The following is a 25,439-nucleotide window of genomic DNA, read 5'->3' as shown; positions in this document are numbered from 1 at the left end:
TGTCCCTGTGGTAAAATACAATCGTTGCAACAGTAAGAGCAATAAAGCCAGAAAGAAGACATCTAGAGTATAAGTGCACTAATGAATTAGAAAATAAGCAATAAAAACACAAACACTCCAAATTAAACTATAAAGAATGTTAGCAATTGTGGGGCGATATGTTGACTATTCAAAAACGCAAAGTAGACTGCACCAGTGGGAGAAATACATAAGCAGAATAGATTACTAAAAGTATGTCTTTGCAAACTGCAAAGATCTTTGTGGTTGGTACTGGTACAATATATCTTTATATATGTTTATATGCTTCCCAGGAAACTATGAGATGGTTAGTTTGCTCCTGGCACGAGGTGCAGACCCCTTATCCAAGACCCACGATGGAAATGCCCTTACGTCATCCCTCTATGAAGACATGAACTGCTTCAGTCATGCTGCCGCACATGGACACAGGTATGTGTGTCTCTCAATCTGATCTGAAAAGGGCATGTTGTCAACAGATGCTCTTGACAAACTGCCTGCTTTTGGCCTCTTAACTGCAGAAAAGAAAGTAACACGGAAATAACGTCAACTCAGTCAGCACACTGTCATACTTGACCTAAGTCTGCATTTGTGCTTTGAGGAGAGATTCATCCCTTTTATCATGTGGTGAAATGGCAGACCTTGATAGTTTCAGAGTATAAAAAAAACGTGAATTCAGGGCCTCCTTCTATTCAGAGTCCATCTGTCTCTAAACACCAACTGGAAGCATAAACCCCTCCACCTGTTCACTGTGTGTATGTGTGAACACAATGTAGACTCAACACTTCACATTCCACAGTGAGGGTGACAGATTATGTAATCAGAGAGGAGGGTACAGGGTCACATAAATAGATGTATGTGTTGCAGTTTGGACATATATTAATGTTTTCATGCTTTCTTTCTGGCCTTCCCTCCTCGTCCTCTTTCTTTCCCACTTCTTCCTCCCATTTATCTTGTCAGAAACGTGCTGAGAAAGCTACTGACTCAGCCCCAGCAAGTCAAAGAGGATGTCCTGTCTCTGGAGGAGATCTTAGCTGAGGGGGTGGACGGTGAGGAGGCCGGTATCTGCCCTTTCCTCCCTCTCTCCCCCCTCCCCACCCCTTCCTCTGGCCCCGGGGCCCAGCCAGAGGTGGGCATAGCGAGGCTCTGCAAGGCCAGGATGAAGGCTCTGCAGGAGGCCAGCTACTACAGCGCGGAGCATGGCTACCTGGATGTCACCATGGAGCTACGAGCTTTGGGTACCTATCAGATGTCAAGAAGAGGATTTTCTTACTATTCAAATTTTACCTTGAAAACCAAACGACATTTCTTTCTTCTTCTGACGTAGGTGTACCATGGAAACTACATGTGTGGCTGGAATCTCTGCGTTGTGCCCAACAGCAGTCCAGGGCAGGAGTCACCCTCTCACTCCTCAGAGAGTTCACCACAATCAAAGAAGAGGATTACTGCGAGGAGCTGGTCACCATAGGCCTGCCCCTGATGTTCAACATCTTACGTACCACCAAGGTACCACTAAACCTCAGAGTGTCTGCTTGTCTTGTCTTCGTGATTTCAGCAAGAGATTTAGTTCAGATGTGTGATATAATCCCCTTCTTCTTGTCCCCCCCCCCCCCCCCCCCCCCCCCCCTTTCCTCCAGAATGATGCCATTCTACAACAGCTGGCAATTATTTTTAGTCACTGTTTTGGCCCAGCACCTCTTCCAGCCATCCCTGGGATGAAGGCAACTCTTTCAGCACAGTTGGGTAAGAAAACTATGGTTTTAAATAGAGATTTGTTTGCACCATAATGCTCTGCACTCTCAATACCTACGACCTCATTGAGTTTTCTGTAAATCCCAATTAATATCTGACTGCATTCAAGGATTCTGTAATATGTGGGTATGTCCCACAGACATGGGTTAAGCTGATGCCAAACAAATTGGTCAAGGTTTTAAAATCTATATCTGTGGCAAGGTATCAAACAGCCGAGGCAATCCTTTTCTCTGGCTGTGTGACCAAGTACAAATTAGTGTTTGAAGTAATACTTTTCTAGGGATACAGTATCATGAGTGAAAAGGCAAAATCTCATCACACATGGTTAGCTTGATACACCTTTCCATTCATACTGTATGCCAGGTGTGAGGACCTAGACACAACCACGATTCACCTACGTTCAAGACTGAACAAAGCTGAACAGAGTTGTAAGAAGGTATTTATCTGTTTTCCCATAGACCCTCATTTCCTGAATAACCAGGAGATGTCAGATGTGACGTTTGTGGTGGAGGGGAAACCGTTCTATGGCCACAGAGTCCTGCTGATCACAGCTTCCGACAGGTGAGTCCAGACAAGTTCCCACCGGACAGAATGATACATACTTGAAGACAGTGATCATTTAAAAAAAGACATTTGTTTTCTTTTAGATTCAAGTCTCTGCTGGCACGCTGTGGACCAGATGGAAGCCCCAACAAGAAGATTGAGATTAGTGACATCAAGTACAACATTTTCCAGGTAAATATACTCTTTATTTCCTGATATTCAAAAACACTATAGTATTGTATACTATAGTGTAGCATTTTTTATGTGTGTGACACAATGAATCAATATTGATGGAATGAACTGGAAGTAGATGTACTGCATATCACAAAACATGTACATTATTTAGTTCAACTACGGTACCTTTTTCTAAATAAGGCCTTTGACCTCTCTACAGATGATGATGTCATACCTGTACTGTGGAGGAACAGAGTCACTGAAAACTATTGTGCCTGATTTGCTGGAGGTGAGAATCAGATACAATACCGTCTATCTGAGTAGTTGTATGAAACGTTTTACTCGTTAGAAGTCCCAGGTTTCTTTAGTTTTACATGTACTATAACAGTATTAAAATGAAATGGAAACATGAATACTTTTTTGTGAAGAAATACGGTTGTTGGCTAAGAATCTAATGAATGAGCATGGGACACGTGTGTGTGTGTGTGTGTGTGACACACAACAGCAGCTTCCTGCCCAGCTCCTTAACCATCATTTACAGATATGTGGTTTAGATCATTTGGAGACTGTTGAATATTCTTAATCAGTGTTTAGATGTCTTTATAAATAAGCTAGTAACCAAATTACAGCCCAAACTAACTGACTTGTCTTTTACTGCTGTATCCAAGCTGTATCACTGTTAAGACATTTGCTTGTGATTTCTCCTGCAGTTGTTGTCAGCTGCTAGTCTGTTCCGGCTGGGGGTGCTGCAAAGACACTGTGAACTCATCTGCTCTCAGCTCATCAACCAGGATAATGCAGTCAGCATCTACAAAACCGCCAAGGTGACACACACACACACACACTAAGAAGTCTGGATCATATCGTGATGTTATGTGAACTATTCAAATAGCAAACTGTATTATACAGCAGCTCTAGATGCCTCTTCAACTACGGTGACTCACGGAAGGGAAATGTTTTATGTTAAAATGAAAAAAGATCTTGCATTAAAAAACTATGTTTCTTCAGTATAATAAGTGAGAGAATTCCAATTTCACACATAAACTGGGAAAATCCGATTGATGGCACAAAAGACCATGTTACATGATAAATGTCCTAAATTCTACACTGGAAAGCAGCATTTAGAGTTACACTTTACAGCGATAATTTCTAATGAGGCAAAAGCATAACTTTGTCCTCTCTTTTCCCAGGCCCATGGTTCATTGGAACTGAGCTCATTCTGTGAAGGTTACTTCTTGCAGCAGATGCCTGCTCTAGTGGAGAGAGAGGGCTTCAGGGGCCTGCTGCTGGGACCCCCCCGCGGCCCGACAAGGGAACAACTCCACTTCTTCGCTGCTTCACACCCGGGGAGAATCACCTCTTGAGGAGCTGGAGGCCACCCTGGCACAACGACTACGCTCTCTCTGCGTCACCTCCCGAGTCTGAGGCAAGAAGACCGAAATAAGGATGTTGCAGTTGAAGTTGAAGTTGAATCTTATCACTGATCCAGGATCAGATGTTAAAGACGCTGTTTAAATGGTTTGAGTACCGATGTTTTCTTAGTGACACTTGATCTTATCTCGGGTGACAAGCAACTCCCACAGTGATTTGACACGGGGACACAGATCAGTGAGTTATTCGGTAGCAGTTAGTCGCTCTGTGGACAATTCAGCATTTCATATTTTGTGCCAGGCGCTCCATCTTGAATTCATTGCAGTCTACAGCATGTTCATGAAGAAGAAAATTGGACAACGTGATGTTTTTTCCAAGGCTCTGGAAGCTTAACCGAGAAGCAACAGATGGATGTAACAGGTGGGAACTCTGAATTATGAAACACTGCTGCCCTCTACTGGACAAAACTGGCAAAATAAACCATTTCATTGGAGGATTGGGATCCAGGGCACCCTCCTGGTTCTGACTGAAGCTATGTAAAGTGACAAATAGACTGAATCAAGTGGGGCAGCCATGCTGGACTTTTGGCTTTGTCCTGTTTAGACTAATAATGCAGAGTGTGTGGGAGGGCAGAGGTAGACTTGGTGCTTCCAGCATTGGTGTAAACTTTGGATTAACAAATGTACTTTTTATGTATTTTTACGTTTTTATTTTCTATTTTTTCAAAGTTATTATCGGCGAAACAAAACACTTACTAAAGAGTGGGATGGACATTTTCTATTTAATGAGACAAAAAAAGATGTGAGAGTATTTAACGGGGTGTTCCCTTTTTATTTTGTTTTTAATCCAAGCAAATTATTAATATTATTGATGAAAAGTTGCTTTTGTGTAGCTGTTGTTTTTCCAGGTACACTCTAACAGTTAATTAAGCTTGTGTATGCTGAGGTTTAATGCTTCTATGCAGGTACAGCAGCAATGTCCAACATGGGATTTGGAATACATTAAGTCTGTTTTAATGCTGAAAATTGTAATAAACCTGGTAAACAAGCTTGGTCAGTTTTACTGGTACACACTATTCCAGATATCTCACTGCCTTCTGTTGTGTGGGTTTGTGTAGACTTACCTGAAATACAGTACAACTCAGACTTGCAAATGCACAGATCTACATAATAAACGTTATTATATTTGCAATAACAAAAGATTAAATGAAACACCTTTGGTAACACTTTATTTCAAGGTCGTCATAAGCTATTAAAGTGCATTTATGACGCTGGATTGTATGATAAGTTCAGCATTCATATTGCTTTATACCTCCATGCCATAGCGTCAACAGTGTTTGAAAGAAGAATCTGATCCCTAAATTACACAGCACATTATCATTACCATAATTTAAGACACATAAAGATACAGTGAGAACTGATCTCACTTAACCTTTAACTAAAATTAAATTAAATCATAAGTTTCTGTGGGATAACCACCCGGCTTCATCTTAAATAAGGTGCTGGACGTATCAAAAAGCTCAAACTAAGAATAGATATCCGCACACTTAGATCTAAGCAGAGCACACCACGGACAGTTCAAAAGCAGTTTGTCTCATTATGTTCAGAGACCGTGACGATTATTAAAAGCGGCAACGTGAAGCGTCACTACGAGACAAAGCACACAACGTTTGAGCAAACGTAGCCACTCACAAGAGCCCAATATGACACATGAATTCACTGTCCAACAGTTATGATGTTAACTGAGAGGAATAGAGCTGAAACAAATGGTTTAAATAACCACAGATAAAGTCACGTTTCTGACAAGATAAAGATAAACATTTCTCTTTTTAGAAGATGAGAAAAATATAATATCGTGGTTTTCTTGGTCTTCTTTACCCTGAATGAACTGAATTTAAAGCTGCAGGGCAATTCAGTGACAGTCATTGTTCTAAAATGAAGTACTTTATTTTAAGAGCCACATTTTTCAAAAGTATTCTGTTATTTAATGTATTCTTAAATGCAGCACTTACTTTACTTGAAACGAGAGAAGAACATTCATTTATTTTTAGATTATGTATTGTTTATAATTCAGCTAGTATTTGCTGGTTGCATGTTAAGTGTACAGCAAAACACGTTTACAATGATTATCAAGTCTTTATTTTCCAAAACACTCAACTTCTCCCCTCTGTTCCTTGTTAGGAATGTGGTGGTGTGTTTGCCTTTGGAGGAACATCGTTCTCCCACGCGGTTACTATGTGAGCTCCAATTTCAAGCACATTGATGTCTATGATAACATGGATTACGTTTCTTTTAAATGTATGGTGACCGCACATATAGATTACTTAGATTACATCAACAAATAAATAAGACATGGTATAACATGTTTCAAAAAGTCATATCATAGTATGTAAAGAAAAAGTCACAAATATTATAGTATGTCAAAAAAGGTCTTTAAAAGACAGTTTTTAGTTTTTTACTGTAGGTGTAGCTCCCTGATGATTAATGGATGGCCCGTGTGAAGACGTGGGCTGGGTCTATATAGGTGTCTCATTACTCTGCCTAGGCTCTCTTTCTCTTCCCTGAGACAAGACACAACCTTTTGTTATTCCTTATTTGAGGCTTTATGTCGTTTCGTAAATTAGTCAGTTTCCTATTTCCCATTTTTTGCCGGTCTCATTTACACACGTGTGCCACTGCCGCACAACAGTTTTACATCAACACACAGCGGCACAGACCGTGTTTGGCTAAACACCAACAGCTAACGAAACTACCAGTGCAAACACTTCTGTCCTTCACTGCAACTCAGCCGTTGCTCTGTGGGAAGACAGCTCGGTGAGTTTAATTTGTTTTGGCAAGATCGTTAAGATGTGTCTTGTACAACAACTTTGGGATGATTGTCTGCAGACATCGAAGCTTGTTTTTGAAATTTGTTTAACGACCCTCAATTAACAGGCCCTTAACATTGGTGTCTCGACAGGAGGATAGCCAATTGTGGGTTGAATTCATTCAATCACACAATACAGCAGTGGTCGTTAAAGACACACCTGGTGGAGCTCTGAACTCTACTGAGTGCACCTTCAGCTCGTTAGATACATGATGGTACAGAGCAGATCTGTGTCTTTATGATGGGCTAAAGCTATGGTAGTCATCATTTGCTGTGTAACCCAGGACACGGTTGCCACTTCATGGAGGTATAAATCGTGTTTCTTGAAGCCTTATGAATGTACAAAAGTCTTTATTCCTGTGCTTATGATGCTTAATAGACATGACCTTCATATAACGTTCTTACAGGAAATGCTGGCAGGGTGGGTGAGAACAACTATACCGGGGGAGAAGACGTAATTACAGTACATTGATTTGAACTTTGTAGCACTTCATATATTGTAGTATTAAAAAACCCTTCCCCTCTGGTTATTATAACACTGGATATTTACTTTAGGACTTATACACACCCATACATGTACAAAGAAGGAAAACAAACACACCATAACTTAATGAGTTTATTTGTTTCAGCACTGTAGATGCTCACAGTTATTTTATAATGGGGATTACATCAGTCAGTTTTGTTCCTGCTCTGTCAAAAGACCGCTCTGGTCCTTAGAATCATCAGATGTCCTTGGTGCTGCTAGCTTCCCATTTTAAAAAAACAGAAAGGAAAGTGAACGATAGGGTATTGCTTTGTGTTTGTGTACTGATATCCCCTCACTGTGTCTCTTCTACCACCAGACAGAGAGAGCAGACTTCCAATCCTTCCAGAGAGAGGTACAGAGTAAAGGAAGCATCGTTCAAAACTTTGTGCACAAAATAAGAGGAGGTGGTGGGGAAAAGATTAGCGGGATTGAGGGAACAATAAAAAAAGAAGGCCAGAAATAAAAGCAGAGAGGGTAAGAAGTAGGGGATAGAGAGGAAATTTAGAAAGTTAAAAAGGTAATTTTGTGGAGAGAGAATCGATGAAGGCTGAGAGAAGGAGTGAGTTTGGCATGGAACATGAACACTAAAGCCATGCAAAGAAAAGCTCATGTTTGACATGCACACAGCACTACAGACTAAAAGCATAGAGCAGGAATCCCCAGCATGGTTGAGAAGACAATCAACCCCCACGGTTTGTCTGTATATTTACAAAGAGAAGAAGTAGATTGGGATCTGCAGAGTCCTTCTCCTCAGGCCCGGCCTACACGCACAATAATATGAAACTGACAAATATCAATAGAAGAGCATATTCCCTCTCCAAAAAGAGGCTACGTCTACATTCTTAAATTACTGGTAAATGGTTGTTTTTTTTTCAAGAGTTCCCACAAGTTCTCTTTCCCTCTACAGAGAGGTCAGGGAAAAGAGAATTTGTTACTCGATGTTCACATAATTCTGTTAAATGTAGACCAAAACTAAAGAAAAAAAGTTAATTCTTTTTCTTCAAATGTTGCCCCATTTACGAACACACAAAGAGGGTAATAAATAACATTCAACTGACCTAACAGCTTTGTTCATATAAATAGCCAAGTTATCATAAATTAGGAAATCATACGGTGAGATGAAGAAACGTGAATAAATAAGGACAGAAATACAAAAATATCCACAATTGCATTTGTCACGTCATCATTTTTTTTTTTTTGTTCCTCTACTTCTACTGCTGGTAAGTGAGGCTAAGAGAGGTATAAATGGAAAACCAAAGACAAAGTGCTGCAAATAACAGAAACAGGAATGTGTTGATCATAATTCGCTCAATCAAACAAAGACATAAATGATCATGTAACAACAATACACAGACACATTTAAAATAACAGAATGTGACAGGCGCAGGTTCAGCAACCTGACCCTATGGTATCTAAACATAGTGTCACAACTAGACATTTCATTTTTTTTTTTTTATACATAAGAAATGATATCAGTCTGTACAACAGAATAGATCATTCATTTTAAATACCCAAATACCCACCCTCGTCCCTCCCCTCTACCCCATATTATCATATCATCTCCCCCTCGGCCCCGTTCTGCTCACACCCGGCTCCTCTCTGAAATCACAATTCCAGTCCACTTGCAGCAATAGTGTTAAGTCTAATAAAGTCAGTTAGTATTTTAAACCCAGTTTTTTCACAAAAAAAGTACATTAAAAAGCAAACAAATACAATCCAGCAAGCATCCGCGTCGGCCTTTTGGGCTTTCTACAAAACACCTCCCCTGTCTCTCCTCCTCTTCTGCGTGTCTTCTTTTTGTTGTTGTTGTTGTTCATGTTAATACATCCCAGAGTTTTCTGTGCAAACTGGACCTGTGCATGTAAGCATGTACATGTTTTGTGTGTGTGTGTGTGTGTGTCGTGTCTTTTTTTTGTAAAATACTTGTTTCCATACGATGAACACTCCTTGAAAGGAAAGGGGCGGCTTGGTTAGGGAGAGTCTGCCTTTTTGTGTGGATTAGTTGTGCACATGTGTGTGTCTGTGTGCTCCTAAGATGGGGGAACACAAAAGGTATTTTCCTCTACTTCTACTGACGGCTGCCAGAGGTGGAGAAGGGGCGCAGAGGGAGATGAAGGTAGAAGTCTGCATGAAGGGGTCTGTTTCCATGGTAACCAACCCCCCCCCCCGCCCCCTTTTTTTTTTCCAGCGCACCTCTTAAAAAAAACCGTCCTCCGTCAACAAATGTCCATCTCTTATCGGCATGCTCGGGGGAGGGTGGGGGTGGAAGGGTGGTCGAGGGAAGGCGAACAGAGCAGGGAGCAGGAGGAGGGGCTTAATAGGTTTTCTGGATAATTCCTGGTATCAGAAACAAGTCAGGGTCATCACACAGGTTATCAGCAAGGGAGCCAAAAATCAGAGCAAGGGTCATAGGCGTTTAGATGGTTGAGGTAGAGGGGTGGATGATGATGGTGGATGCTAAGGGGTAGTGAAAAAGGGAGTGGAAGGACTGGAGTGTGTGTGTGTGTGTGTGTGTGTCATGTAGGTGCAGTATGCCGTTTATAAAATATTACTTAGATTCTCTTAATATATTTCTATCTATATAAAGTAATTTTATACAAAAAGAATTTCCATAAATGATTATGTACACCTAGTTATGTACAAATATTCTCTCTCTGTGCCACTGGTTTATAGTGATACTGGGATGAGTTTTAGCACTGGCTCGACTACACGGCCTCCCGATCTAAGACTCCTCCTGTGTCCCCAAAGATGCCACCGACAGCTTGACTCTGTCTCGGCATTTGGTGTCATTATTTTCTGGCTCGTGCCTCCGGACGTGAATGGGCGAGGGGCAGTGCTTGGTGGGCGTGCCAGAGGGGTAGGGCACCTGTCCGTTCTTCTCGTCTGAAAAAAGTTGTTTTATTACGTCAAAGAAGTTACTCAATGGGCTGCCTAGGTACACAGATGGGGGAGGGGGGGGGGGGGGACAAAAGAGGACAAAAAAGGGAAAGGTGAGAAGAAAGAGAACAAACAAACTAATGAACAATGGGGTTCACAGGACAGAGACGAGGCTACACGTAAGAACAAGCAGTAGGCGAGGAGGACTGACAGACGCAGTGAGGGTGAGAGCTGCTGGTGCAGCCATGTCAGGACGATAAACCATGCATATGTAACAGCACAACCAATGAAAACACACAAGAGCCATTCAATCTCAAACTAGAAATGAAAGCAAATAAGGGGGGGGGGGGGGCTGACCAAAGTTAATCTAGGCTTCTGTAGCCTGCTGCTACAGTAAGCTGCTTTAACATATAAAGTGTGTGATGCAGAAAGAGGAAGCGTGGCGTGTCATCTGTGCGAGGCGGTGCCCAAGCAGTTTGGGACAGCCAGAAGCCGGGCAAATGATGGAAGGTGGACAATGTGAACGCTTGTAGCTTCCAGACAACGTTGCCCTTGGAAGGATAATAAATCAGTGTCTCTCCTTTTGCTAAACCTAATCGTTTGTGGAGGTTTTTGCAGGCTTCATTAGAGAACTGAACGGCGACTTGAACCTCGGCAAAGTGCAAATGATGGAGGCTGTCTGTCTCGTGGCTATTGTAAGTGAAGCACATCTAACACAGTAATGTCTGGACTTAAATCTGCTCGGAGGAAACAGACAACCTTTCATCAACACATTTCTACACTTCCGTTCGGAGTTTTACACTGTTAAACCTGGACAAAAGACGTCAAACACGCCGGGTGGCTGCATTATCATTGTGCCAACTCTTTGAAGTAAGAAAAAGTCCAGCTCATTCTGTGTGCTGAATAAAATGGCTGAATAACACAAGTTTATATCTTTCTAACTGCTCTACGCACACTTGCTGAGTTTGTGTTTGTGTGTGTGTGCGCGTCAGACAGTACGCATACAAATGATCTTCAGCTGAACACACTCGCTCTTTCTGCAGGGACCCAGTATGTGGAGTGGAGTTGTAAGGACACAAAACATGAGAAGTGGAGCAAATAAAGAGTCAGAGTTCTTTTTGTTAATGCCGTTTGCACAGCGCAACTTTGGAAACTATCAGTCACAAACAGGACTGTTTCTGAATAGGTGGCAGAAGATCCATTTGCACAATAGAGTCCTTTGGGCCGAACAACTGAACAGTGACAGCATCAGTAGAAACAGGCGACAAAACACACACACACACACACACTCACGTACTGGACCGCAGAGTCCGTGTCTGTGTATCAGCACTTAATAAAAGGCTGTTGGAAAGTGGAATTTCTCAGCCTGACAATATGCACATGCTGCCAGTGTTAAGACTGCCTGCAGTAGTCTAGCAATTCGGCAAACTTCATCTAATCGTGAACGTGTTCGCTTACGTGTGTGTCTGTGCCTCAGTTGGCTTCGCCTGCTCCATTATCCTGCTGGAAAATGGTTGCAGCCAACTTCTCCCTAATGTTCCCTCTTCCTTTCTTATGTGTGAAGACTTTCCCCATTTACTCACTTCACTCCCAAATCTGCACATTTCCAAAAATGGCAGGAAACTCATGAATCTTAATGATCTCAGCTGCTCCATAAAACAGAGACAGTGCCCTCTAAATGAACGGTTCTGCTCTGTAGTCCTACAGTATGCTACCTGCATTCATCGACACTCCTTTTATTGTTCCACGCCCTCCTATTGTCTCCCTAAGCTGGGCTCCCAGGTATGCTTCTGTTAATGGCGATTAGGGGACACAATGACCAAGACTTGATGAAGCCTTTTGTTTGACACACATTGGTATGCAAAGCCATTTCTATTCTTAATTACAGCCGGTGACTTTCTGCAAAAGACCCCGTGGTCAGGTAGCGCCAAAAGTGTGTTAGGAGGTCACAAGGACGTAGGGAGGTGGAGGAAATCAATTACTGATAAGCCCACATTGACCCGTTTTAAGATTTATATTACGGTGAGAGATACTCTGATAGTGTAAAGAGATGAAATTAATTTACACTGACCTTGGTCAAAAGCAAATGACATTGAATTTTTATCCTAAATTGATCATTATTTATATTTTTTGTCATATCCTCAGTCTCCTCTATTGATAAACGGTTCTCATATACTACATCTCTGCTGCTGAAAAAGTCATTTGAACCTAATGTAATATAATGTTTTCCACTTTTAAACTTCAGTCTGTTAATAAGCTCAAACATGAAGTATCGGAAGTAACTGGTAAACTTAGGGAGGTAACTGCTGTTCATTAGAGAAATATACAGCTCACACACTAAAAGCTACATCATGGCTAGGATCATGGTCTGTATTACATGGAATTGGGTTTAAAGGGATAAAGACACAAACATAGAGACACCGAGATTATGATTCACGCATGAGATGAAATTGATAGCCAACGAAAACAGCACACCTTCTCCTGATAGAAACGGTGTATTGCAGGCTGGTGGCGTTCCCCTATGTGACCAGCAAGTGGAGCTGTTGTCAAGATGATGACGACTGAGACGCACTCAAACAGAGCAGTGATTCACAAGGAAGGGCATGCTAAAGAGCAGATGGGGAGGAGTGGGATCCCTATTTCTCTCTTCTTTTCCTTTTTGTCATCCAGAAAAAAAAAGGATGTAGAATGAAACTTATAGAGCTCCAGTGCCTCAACATGATGGAGGAATATTTAAATAACGTCACAAAGTTCACAGGTGAACGGTTAGGTGGTGATTGAGGAAGCCCGTCGGAGGTTTTTATATCTCCTCGGTGCCTTTGGAGGCGCCAATAGAGGCTGGTGGACGAGGGAAAACAGGGGGAGGGGGTCCTATTGTACAAGCGCCCAGAGAGAGAGAGAGAGAGAGAGAAAGCAGGTGTGGTGTCACTGTGCGGTGCAGTGCATTGTGGGAGTGCGTTGAGGTGCAGTGGTGTTGCCATGGTGACAAGCTCCGACGATCAGTCTTGGAAGTAGGAGTAACAGAATGCAAATCAGCCTACCCTACCTCCACTCTAATCTTCACTGCCAGGGCAACGAGACAGCATTTGACCCGCAGTCGGTGCTTGAGAGCAACTCCCACCCTTTCATGGCGGTGAGGCGCGGGCATGCAAAAGGAAGCCGTTTTTGAGAACCGGAGAGCGGCTCGGGTGATTTCAAGCACGGGGGAAGAGGAAGGCAGGACTTAGCTTAGCTTCAGCGGTGAGAGTGGTTCGTGTGTGGGTGGGATGGGCGGATGAGGCGGTGGGGGGTAAGGGTGGAGAGGTTTTGGATAAGATTTTGAAATATTTGTTCATTTTGAAAAGAGGAGTTCCTACTCACCAGACAGCTGTTGGACCCCTGGCTGGTCATGTGTGCTTAACAACTGGCTCTGAATCGTCTCCACTACTCGCTTAAAGCGTCGACTGGGTCCTAAACACGGTCACACAAACAGGAAAGATTCGTTGCGTCACAATCTACAGGTAGCAGCACAAAGGCAGACAGAGTGTGTGTGTAGGAACTATATAGATGGATTAATTAAGATAAGAACAAGTAAGGGTGTGCATGGTGTGACAAGTGAGCTGGAGAAGCTGCAGAGAGCCTACTGTATACCTGCTGTATACAGTATGTGACATGGAAGAAGGCTCTAGTGCCACTACTACACCCCATTCAGCTCAAATGTGCCCCCCCCCCCCCCACACACACACACACTTGTTTGTGTGAGTGAGAAAGAGAGGGAGAGAGAGAATGCATGCGTTTCTGCACGACTAAGCATGCACGCATGATTGCTTAGTATGTAATCTTGCATAGCCAGACCTCATCTTGTTACGCTCAGGGAGGTTTGGGGGGGGGGGGGGGGGGGGGGGGGGGTTATCAAGCACCCAGGATTGCAAGAACTTGCAAGAAACCTTAGGCAGCCATTCTTTTTGGCAGTGAGTTTGAGACACCCACATTTGTAAGCAGAACTTCTGGTTTATTTATTTTTTGGCTGGATACAAACACAGATTCATTTTATTATATTCGAGTGTGACAGCATCCCACTTGACATGTCAGCGATACTCTTTTCCACACTTTTCAAAGTGATTTGTGAGAGTCGGATTTCCCTAGACCTCAGTGAGACGGATGAGCCAGAATACTGTTTATCTCATAACGTGTACTGTGTGTTACTCTGTGATCCGTCATCTCACAACAGCAAGGTCCTAGGTTTGAACATGACCCTTTCTGTCCATTAAAGAAGGAATCAAATACCGCTTCAGTGAAATAAATCATAATTGTTCACTTGTTTATTTACACAGAAGATATTGGTACTTTCTCTCTCTGAGTGAAAAAGTGTTAAACTGGTAAAAATAAAGCAGCCGTATTTGCATTCATACTTTTATGCCTGGGGGACCCTACTCTCTTCTCATTGGCTCACAGACCTGGGGTCCCCAGATGTGAGGTCTGCACCTAGTTCGTCTTGTGACTGGTGACCTTTTCAAGTGTGCATTGTGGCGGATGCATTGCAGGATTAGCGGGTAGAGAAAAGGAGGGTGAGGAACTTGGTGTGTGACGACAGTGTCCTGACCTGAGAGCAGGGTGAAGGTGACAGAGTAGATGCCATTCTCCTTCGTGGCAGCTGTGCTCTCCGTGTAGGTGATATCCACCTGAAATTTGACCGGCTTCTGGAAGACTGTCGGGCCGGCTGTGGACTTGTACTCTGCTCGGAAACTGGTCTGGGAGATCACACTGTGGCTCAAGCTGGGGATCTGGGAGAAAGAAGAGGAGAAGTGAGGAAAGTCAAAATGGACAAAGAGGCAGAGATAGGAACAAAAAATAGGTAGTAAAAAAATGTAGTAATGGGATTATACATCGGGAGCATTGATATTTCATTTTTCACCCACACCTAGCAAATGAAAAGGTGAATAAACCCTCATTAAAATACCCTCCACATACTACGAGCCACAGTTGAAACTCTAAGAAGATTAATGCCTCGGGGAGTAGCCATGCATGCCAGGGAGACTTAAGCTAATGTAATCTTTAGTCATCCAACAACATTGCACTCTCCCACCTAAAATGAATTTGTATGCCCAATATAGTCACGTTTCGCCATAGTGCTGGAGAGAGTTTGACATTCCATTAATACGAGTGTGGTGAGAGGTATAATTCCACTGATTCAGGTGCCAATCTCCTGTCTGGAATAGCAGCTAGTGAAACCCAGAGGGGGAAAGAGCTACCTCTGGGGATGAGGAAACAGATTTGACATTGACCTGCACTGGCAGAGTTTGCATTTACTTAGACTTTGTTAAATTTAACTGGGGTGAGGATAGGTTTTGTTCAATTATGTACACTGAATATCAACTACCACTGCTCAGCGTTTGTTGATACAGATTCTGCCGCACTTACTGTGAAACCCTGATGTTACCTGCATTCCTGCATGTACTTATACATCCACATTATAAACACCCCACACACAAAGATACAATTCACACTATCTCTCAATGTCTCACACTACACATCTAAATATACACACACACACACACACACACACACACACACACACACACATGCTCAATAAACGGCATAGAGGGCAAAGTATCTATATGCTAATGATCAATGCTCTCCGTTGATTTTCTATTGACCTCAACTGAGTCTGCAGTCAGATGGGAAAATAGAAGCACTGAACACAAGCAGTTTACTGAATTGCTACATAAATCAGAAGCATGTTAGCAAACACTCAGAGAGAGCCTGCCGCATAGCATTGCCAATCACCGGTGCTGTTAGAGGCACTGTTGGCAATGTCCTGCAACAGACAGCAGATGCACAGGTAATACTGCAGCATGCACGCATATTCAGATTTACAGAGAAAAGTCTGGGCGCAGGGATCAGACGAGAGTGGAGGCAGGGATAAAGTAAGGAATTAAGCAAGACACTGCGAGTGTGTACCGAGAGAAAGGCTTGAACAATGTCTGCCTTGATGGAGCTGAGAGGCTTGTCTTTGATGACAATGAAGATCTGCTCTTCTTTTTCCAGGTTGATGAAGTTACCAAACCAGGATTTTTTGGCAAGTCTGTGGGGAAGAGACAGGAAGAAAAAAACGTGTTTATCATCTGTACGTTTACATTATATTGTTCTGCCTACTAGAGAGCGTTTGTCTCCCTGACACCCTTTTTGCTTCCTTGTTAAAACCCACCCATCCATCTAACCTATCCATCTATCTATCCAGAAAAATGAAGAGCTTGTGAAGAGTTTCCTCTCTCTCCCTCTCTCTCTCTCTCTCTCTCTCTCTCCCTCCCTCTCTCACTCACTCGCTCGCTCGCTGCAGCTCTGGGAAAATGGAAAGGAGCAAACTGAGGATACCCTGAGGGAAATAAGCTAAGACTGTGCAGGGGAGAAAAGTTTTCTGAAACTTCACCTTTGGTGCAACTGGGTATGTGTTAATGCATGTATGTGTATGTATGAGAGAGAGAGAATTGAGCCTCTATGTGAACAGAACTGTAGGTCTAACAAGGGAGAGGTAGGTGAATTCACCATTAGCCCAAGTGCACTTGCACCCACTAATAAGCCATATGGACTCCTGTTTTGTGGCATATTAATATTGTATGAGATTTTTGAAAATGCGGATGAATTTACGAGACTCAAACTTAAAAGAGAAACACTCCACAATAAATAAATACTTCCATGATTTTACATTTGCAGCGACATTAAGGGGCACATTTTCCTGCAGTAAGAAGCTGGTAACAGCTGGTGTGTGACAGTCTATTAATATGATCAAGCCTAACCCAACTAAGCAGGTCCAGCCATCTCTCCAACTCCTTCCAGCCAGGATGGTCTTCTCAGCCAGGTGGAAATGGCCAAGCCAAAGAGCCAGCAAACCAAACAGGCATATCTAGGCCAACCTTGAGTTATCAGGCCCCTGGGAGCTCGACAACATCACACAGGCTACCTTACCTCCCTCATAACCAACCCAATACCTCCTGCCACGATGCTGCTTCTCCAGCCCAGACCAGACCTGAGGTCATTACAGGGAACTCGGCAGGCACAAATCAAACATTCACGGATGTAATGCTTTCCAAATCCGCATGCCATCAAGACCCGGCCTGTTTGAGCCAATGACTGAGGGGCTGACACGTTATGCATAGTTATGATAGTGGTGGTATAGCATCTACTCACTCTGGGGAAGACTCTGGTGTGAGGCTGGACATCTCCTCTTGTGTGGGAACTGTGGAAGCAAGGTTGAAGTTCAGACAAAAGTAGAAGGCTCAGTGAAAGATAACAAGTAGATTGCCTTAGCGGGTAACGTTAGTTTCATGGAGGGGTGAAATTAACACAAGATAATTCAGCGTTTACCGTAGAAACGTTAAATCTGCTGGAATGTCAGTACCTTGAAGTTTCCTGCGGTGGAAGCGTGGTGAGCCCAGAAAGCTGTTTTTGATGGAGTTGAGGCGTGTCCTCCAAGGCATGCCTCCGATGGAAGGGCTGGGGGGCGGCGTGGGGGTGGGGGTCCCGGCCGGGCTTTCCTTGGGAGTGTGCACCGGGGTGCCCTTTGGGGTGGGGAGGGGGCTGCCTCGAGGGGAGGGGTGAGGGGTAACCTGTATGAGCGGGATAGATTTGGGCGTGTGGTCAGTGAATGAAGAAGGCGCCGGCACCACGGGATGGAAGTGGTGCAACCGGATGGGCGACAGTGGCGCCACTGCACTGTAGGGCACAGAGAGCTGGGGGTTGGCAGCAAAAACGGAGTGCCGTACCTGGGGGCTATTCGGGAATGGAGCACTGGAGATGGAGGATGGAGAAAAGGGGGAGGACGGGGAGGAAGGAGAAGTAGGGGTTGGGGGCACAGAGGCAGAGGGTGGCTGTGATGGGAGCTGGCAGGGAGTTGAGGGCTCGGATTTGGCTGCAGATACTATATCTGAGGTTTCGGGGAGCGGGTTGGATCGTGTGGCTTGGAGGGGCTTCGGGACAACTTTGGGCCTGGTGGGTAGTGTCTGCGTCTTGTCGAGTGCTGCCGGCAGGGGCTCACTGTTTGGGGCGAGTGAGTTGGGGGTGGAGAAACGGGGCCCCGTGCGATTGGGAGGGGGCTCAGGGGATGGGCAGGGGCTTGCGTTAGGGGACTGCGAAAAGTCTGGGGACTGAGGCGGTACACAGAACTTTCTGACAGGCTGGAGTTAAGAGGACACAGTGTGAAGACAAGCAGCACGATAGTGTCAGATCAGGTGGAGGAGGAGAGGAAAACAAAGGAACACACAAAGGAACACATGCAGGCACACAAGCACATAGATAAAGCAAGACAGAAAAGTGGAGCAAAACAAACAACCACACATCCAGAAGACGAGGCAGACAAAGAATATAGAGGCAGGTAAGATGTGTGCATGCACGGGAGAGATGGAGGAATGGACAAAAAAGAAAGACAGAAAAGAAAAGAAACATGCAGTTAGACCATTCAGTGACTCATGTCAAAAGAAAACATACATGAAATGGGAACAACAGAAACAGCAAGCAATACACACAAATAAATCAATAAATAAAAAAGAAAAGATGGACTTCACTTGAGTAAAACAAACGGGTCTCTGCTGGCAGAGAAAAGCAAGCAGACCCTAACGTGTGTGAGAGACAAAAGGCCAGCTGTGAGGAACACCGTTATGGTATCTCTGCTCTTAGTTTTATTGATCCGTTTTATTTGTAATTGTAAAATTGCAGCCACCCCTCCAGACACAAATCTGAGAAAATAACCCTCTCATTGAGAGCACAATCCAGGCTTTGCTAGGTCTGAGAAATCTATTTCCCTTTCAGATCAGCCTGACAGAACCTGTGTGGCGCAAAGGAGCTCGTCTTAGGATCCTGGCTAATCCCGAGCCTTCTCAGGTTAGTCAGCTGGAAAAGTTTACCACAAGCTCCCGAGCTCTGAACATGAAAAGTTGGATTTTCTGAAGCATTCCTGGAGCTGGATTTCCACAGAGCTCAGACCACAGAAAGCAAAAGCAGGGATAATACGCAGAAAGGCTAGAGAGAGAAGAAGCTTTTAGGGGAAGGCTGTGCTGTCACGTCCCCCGAGAAAGTTAATCAGTATATTTGACTTTGAGTTGAAAGATCCAACTATATAGACACATGTAAAGTCTAAATGAACACCAGATAAGAGGAGCTTATCATAGTGGATCCATGCTTATACCAAATGCAAAGGTAGATCTGAACTATGATTTAAAACTTGAGAGGAAAAATAAACTATATTTCAGACTAATAATGAAGAGGAAAAGTCTACTATATTGCATGTGCGGAGAGATACAGGGATAACACTTTCATAATGAGTGTGCTGTGCATTGGTCAGAAGCCTGGGCGATGAAGCTGTAGTGAGCGTCTTCATTTCCTCTTGTGGACATACAGTAAACGGCAATAAGGCGAGATCAGCAGGAGTTGGATGGTCGTTATCCCCGAGCATGAACAACTACATACAGTACGTGAGAACTGGGTCAACAGGTGTGTGTTGCACATGTGTATGTTTGAAAGTACATAGAGGGTCGTGACTTACCCGTGGGCTGCTGAGGGGGCTGGTGGAGAGGCCAGAGGAGGCTCCACTAATAGACCGAGACCTGTGGAACAAACACGCACGAACACACACAGAGAGGCAGAGGTTATTTGTGGGATCAACATGTGTACTTGTTACAGGTTTCAGTAAACACAGGTGGAGGTGAGAGCTTGGAGGTGACATGTCGCACATAGTTAGAAAGCATCATGGTATATCTCACCATCATACCAAGCACAGTAGTTGTTACCAAGCCCTTTGCAAACAACAACGATTCACACAAAAAGCATGAAAACACAGGAACAGCACCGACTTGACAACATACATTACTAGCATTGACTAGCAGCAGTTGGTCTCAAACCAATTAAGCTCAAACTGTCACGGTTGGGCCTTGCTCTGTCTGTGTGTGTGTGTGTGTCTCTCTCTCTCTCTCTCTCTCCTGATCATGTTCAATCACCTGCCCCTGGTTTTTCCCTCTGCCAACCCCACTCATTCCTACTCACCTGCCGGCAATCAGCTCATCACCCCTCACCTACTTATTACTCCCCTGCTTGCCCTGTTCCAGTTGCCAGATTATCCCTTCATTCAGTTGTTACTTTCCTCTCCCCGTGGACTCGTCTCTTCACCAGTGGTCTTCTCTCGTGTAGACCCTCTGCCTCCCACGGTTTGTGTCTTTGTCTTTTGTGACCAAGCCCTGTTTGTGACTTTGCCTTTTTATTTCTAGTTTGGATTTTTCACGCTCCCTATTGGAGTTGTTTTTGTTTGCGGAACGCCCAGTAAAGAGCCTTGCATTCACCTCACCTTGTGTCCTGTGTCTAAGTCTGCGCCCGAGTCTCTGTTCCACACCTAAACCCACACGGAACCCCGTGAACCGTCACACAAACTTTGGTTTCAAATATGCTGATTTGACAGCAGCTTCTCCCGCAAATCTTTAGGTTGCTTTCCACAGATTAGCATTCAGATTAGCTTTCCGACCCGTCTAAAGTCTGCTAATAAACCAAACATGTTGACTTTTAGGCCTTCGCACTGGATCACTAGAAAATATCTTGAGGGGGAAATGAAGTGGGACATTTGGTTGAGAGCCATTTGTCACGTTTTTCTGTTCCCCGTCAATAACCCCTATGAGCAGAGCCCTGCTCAGAAACGAACAATCACAGGACAATCTGTCTCCATCAAGTGCCCACGCACACATGTACGCACACGTACACAACACACAAAAACCGAGCCCGTCAACACTTGGAAACACCAGCTGCTCACTGTCACAACACTGTTCCTCTTTGTCATTCAATCTAACAATAACCCCCCTCCCCCCCTTCTCTCGTTCAGCATTGATGCATTTGCAAACATGTGGCCAATCCTACAGATCTTTTGTCGCTCCTTGAAAAGGATAAAGACACTACAACTAGTATTTTTTTCAGCTTGGTTGTAGAGGAAGACCTCACGGACAAATGCAAGGGGAGGATGAGGGGGAGGTCTAGGTGCGATGGGGTAAGATGGGAGGAATGAAGGATGGGAGGGAGGGGTAGAGTAATGGAGACTGATGGTCATTCCTGGTGCTGGAGCCGTCCCACAGGACCACAGAGGCATCCGCACATGGACACAAAACTGCGTACATGCTTACAGCTAGTAGCCATAAAAATGATACCGGTGCTGTCATAACAACAAGCTCAGATTAAGATCTATATGTATCAATCTTCTAAAAAGTAGAGGCACTTATTTGGGTTCAGTCACCCATCTCCCTTGAGCCTTTAATTTACAACCACCACAAGAAAGAAGTGATACTAGAGCAGGAATATTACTTCTGAGAGACCCAGCCACACAAACCAAACAGAAGGGAGGCAACGGCTACAATGAGAGGGAGGAAAATATAGAAACACCCACTCTCAGGCTATTTTTGCAATTCTCTCACTGCCCCTTCTGTGAGTGTATTCATTGCACGCGCTCATGAGTAGGCGATACCGAGACCACGTTGGCTAGGGTGTCTTGTTTAAGATAACAGCCGACCAGACAGTTAATATCATTTAAATTGAAGTCCTACGGTCCACTGAGACATGCCAACAGTTGCCCACTAGATCGCCTGTGCACAAATAGTCGATGGCACTTCATATAAACATGGCCAAAACACAGCGTCCTCGGGCCATTATGAGCATATTGTTAGAGGCACTCTGTAACGGTTAGTGTCTATAAAACTAATGTTACAGATGGCTATGCGGTACAGTAATGAGCTGTCAGAGGCTTCAGAGAGAGACGCATTTTTGAGTGCTATATTTGTGGTGCACAGCGGACACAACTTAAGCAATCATTTATCATCTACCAAACAAAGAAGCCACGTTATTAAATCAGCAGCAGAGTAGATACTGAAGCCAGCTACTCTAAGCCCTCGGTGTTTCTGTGCATTCTTGCTTTAAAAAGGGTCAGTTACAAAATTACCTCATCACAAAAAAACATGTTCTGAAGTAGTATCTAGCCCTACAGAAAGTTTTAAGACATCTATTTTTGCAGAGATTTCTGCCTCCACCCAAAAAACAATCGAGGTGAGTGGAATTTAATTTGTGGTGCTCACAAGCATTTAAAAAGAACACTTAAAAACCCATTAAGCAACTGCTCTTTCCGGATACAATGTCCCGATTACTCTATACTTCAGAGAACACACTGTCAACAGTTTTCATATGGGACTACTTTGTCGTTAGAAAGCAGTTTCAATGAAAACTGTTGATAATGTGGTTTATATTTATAGTCTGTTAGTGTGGATAGACACATTTCTGTTGAATTTTTCAATACAGTTAGCACCAGTGGTGGAATGTAACTCAGTCCCATACTTAACTAAATCCATTTAATGTTATTTTATACCTCTACTTTACTATGTTTCAGAGGGAAATAGTGCACTTCTTACAACAGTACATTTATATGACAGCTACAGATAGTACATTTGCTGCTAGTACTTTAACTGAAGTGACATTTCAAATGCAGGACTTTTAAATATAATAGAGTAATTTTACATCGTTTAAGTGAAACTTTTACTTAAGTAAAGGATTTGAATACTTCCTCTTCACCACTAGTGAGCCCCACAAATTAAATGTTATTCCCATCTCATACAAATAAAACCCAAAGTATATGCATTGCAAGACACCACTGGAGGTAAATGAGAAAAAGGTGAAGTTGCCCTTTAATGTGTGTGTACCAGCACACATACATGTGACAGTAATGGCGTACGAGTGGGGCCACTCATTCATATCTTTCGATTATCCATTTAGTACGCAAGATAACATTTCTAATAAGCCTGTTTTGGAATGGGGCCCATGGCCTCAGTGTGTGACCATCGGCTGTGTCAGAGGCCCATCCAAAGTACTTGTGGGGTTTAATGTTGGTCTGTGGGGGATGGAACGAGTACAAAAGGTTCTGGGACGAGGGCATGGACTGAAATAAAACGAAAGTGAAGCAAAATGTAATGGATGGTGCCAGGAGTCAAACAGAGAACAAATGACACTGCCAAAGCCAAAACACAAGGCTACTGCTCTGCTAGTGTGATTTAAGTCGGGTGGAGAAAGTTCCCTTTTTCTCTTTCTCCCTCCTCTGTATTGACTTTGTCCTGCCAATGGAGCTCTGTACGCGGAGTAGATATTCATATAAATCAACACATTTCCTTTTCCTGAGCCCTGACAACTACCTGAGGACATTACTATTCACTGCTCAGCTTCTCACATTTCTAAACGTAGTAAGACCCCTGACGTAGAGATCAGTGGTAAAGGTGCTTTATTTGTGCTCGTTTGAGCCTCTTAAATAAATTAGTCAATAATTAGCATGAGAGCCTGACTTATTAAGACTGCTCCTGCTAACCCAACACATTCAAAACTGCATGAAGCAACTGGAGCAGATCTGTAAAGTGAAAAAAAAAAAATCAATTGATATTCTCTTCTTCACACTGCAGCACTTTTCCATATTTAATTTACATATCATTAACCTCCCTTCATTTCTCCTGGCATGTTGTTAAGATTTAAAATGAAATCAGTGGGATTTCTTACGCTTTGAGTTTGGCTTAAAATGTCTTTTCATGATACTTTTGGGTGTATAAAGAATGAAATGGACATTCACGTGAGAATGTCTCCATGTGTGTTTCTCTGCCACATGGCTACTGCAGCATTTATCCCAAATCTTTTCAATTATACTTCACAGAAGCAGTCAAATCATCAATCACATGTATGAAAATGCAGCCTGGGCATTTGATCGGATTATTACTGCCTACATGAGATATGTGAAGCAAAATGCTGGATAGGGATTGAGGTTCAGGCATTTTCGTTGTGTAATTTTAGATAAAACCGTTTCCCCTCTCTTCCATCATTTGCGCTGGTGGAAATGTATCCTGTCAAAACACGTTTCAAAGTCAGTCCTCTCTCTGACACCCTCTGATCTGAAGTTCTACGGATCTTCTGTGCTGTCGACAAAAGTTTGCTGTCGGGGAAAGATAAGGTTAGGTTCAGAGAAAGTCAGTCAAATCATTGGACGTTATTCTGCTACGTATGTGCTTCCACAACGCCATCGCCTATAGACACACACGATCAAACAAAGCGCACACAAGGATGTGATAAAAGGCAAAAAAGTTACACAGAGGCTTTGTTACCGACATCTTTTTCCCAACATGAAGCGAGGGAGAGATTTGATTTGGAGGCGGATGGGCTGTGGTATAGGACTCCCTCCGCCTCAAACCCACCGATAGGAAGCCAGACAGAGAAAAACTAGCAGCATTTCCACATTAGCATAGCAATTCCATACAAACAGGGGAGGCGTTTGGGACTAAAGGTCAGTTGCACACAAGGAACTACACACGAGAGAGCGAGAGAGAGAGAGAGAGAGAGAGAGAGAGAGGATATGAAAGAGTAGGGAGGAGCTCCTGAAAGAGATTTGGGTGGAGGACTAAAAACAAACACACTGATTTAAAGTAGCTCGGAGGAAAGATGCAGCGGAGCTTTTTAAATTATTGCAGCTGCTGATATATGTAGGATCCAGACAAACCTATTTCACATGCTGCCGTCAGTATGTGACTTATTATTGAGATTTATACGAGTAAACCTAAAGGTCCTGTTTTAAGTAAAGGTTCAGAACTGTTTTCTGTGCCCTTTATGATGTTCGCCATTCAGTAGTGCACGATTTCTTAACTGGCGTTTTCCGCTTTGGAAAGCGTTTTTAATGCTCGATAAAGTCATTGCAAACTGGCCTATTTTGAGATTATTGCCTGGGCTGAAACAGAGGAGTCAGAGCGAAGGGCAGACGAAGGCAGCTTGTGAACTAATGCAACCTTTAAATGAAGAAGAAATAAGACTTGGATCGCCTGAAGGGATGAAGGAGTGGAGTAGAGGCGATGAAAATCAGGACGATGAACGTTAAAGTGAAATTCAGAGGCTCCAGAGGACAGAAAGAATTAAGCAGAAGTGTTTAGATATGGGAGCTCTTGAATTCGATTTAAAACTTCTGAAGTGGCTTCCCCCAGTGAAATGAGGGGGGGAGTAAATTCTTGATGTTTTGTTGTTGGCAAAGCGCTGTGGTGAGGAGTTATAATTGGATCTGACATTTGGACGAATATTCAATTTATTAACGACATTTTTTTTAATCTATAGAATATATGCCTCTGCATTTGCATCCTTTACCTCGGAGAGCTTTTTCCAGCACTCTGCCAATCTGCCTATCATTAGGCAGATCAGGTTACCACCCCCCTCAGATTCAATCTCACCCGCTGTCACAAATGTCACTGCCTCTGAGCAGAAATATGTCGTGTGATGATATATTGGTTGTTGGAATAAGATGGGGAAA

At 43.5% G+C, this 25,439-nt stretch overlaps 2 protein-coding genes across 2 annotated transcripts in view; one reads left to right on the top strand and one right to left on the bottom strand.

Annotated features, from left to right (window-relative positions):
• The window catches only part of abtb2b (ankyrin repeat and BTB (POZ) domain containing 2b), a 42,839-nt gene extending 37,942 nt beyond the window's left edge, over window positions 1–4,897 (top strand). The window contains 10 exon segments of the mRNA XM_079162914.1: window positions 312–447; window positions 976–1,253; window positions 1,343–1,521; window positions 1,653–1,758; window positions 2,226–2,328; window positions 2,415–2,502; window positions 2,705–2,773; window positions 3,195–3,308; window positions 3,675–3,776; window positions 3,778–4,897. Of these exon segments, the coding sequence (XP_079019040.1) occupies window positions 312–447; window positions 976–1,253; window positions 1,343–1,521; window positions 1,653–1,758; window positions 2,226–2,328; window positions 2,415–2,502; window positions 2,705–2,773; window positions 3,195–3,308; window positions 3,675–3,776; window positions 3,778–3,909 (1,307 nt within the window). The 3' untranslated portion in view covers window positions 3,910–4,897.
• Window positions 4,898–9,968: 5,071 nt separating this feature from the next.
• brsk2a (BR serine/threonine kinase 2a) overlaps window positions 9,969–25,439 on the bottom strand; it is a gene marked incomplete at both ends in the record, with an annotated part of 151,118 nt that continues 135,647 nt past the window's right edge. The window contains 7 exons of the mRNA XM_079163715.1: window positions 9,969–10,173; window positions 13,480–13,573; window positions 14,706–14,886; window positions 16,064–16,187; window positions 17,291–17,339; window positions 17,502–18,276; window positions 19,641–19,701. Coding sequence (XP_079019841.1) covers window positions 9,969–10,173; window positions 13,480–13,573; window positions 14,706–14,886; window positions 16,064–16,187; window positions 17,291–17,339; window positions 17,502–18,276; window positions 19,641–19,701 — 1,489 coding nt within the window. The remainder of the gene's footprint in view (window positions 10,174–13,479; window positions 13,574–14,705; window positions 14,887–16,063; window positions 16,188–17,290; window positions 17,340–17,501; window positions 18,277–19,640; window positions 19,702–25,439) is intronic.

This window comes from Pholis gunnellus (assembly GCF_910591455.1).
Source record: "Pholis gunnellus genome assembly, chromosome: 7".
NCBI classification, from domain to species: domain Eukaryota; kingdom Metazoa; phylum Chordata; class Actinopteri; order Perciformes; family Pholidae; genus Pholis; species Pholis gunnellus.
Note: the sequence above shows the minus strand (reverse complement) of the source record. Positions and strands in the feature narration are given on the sequence as shown.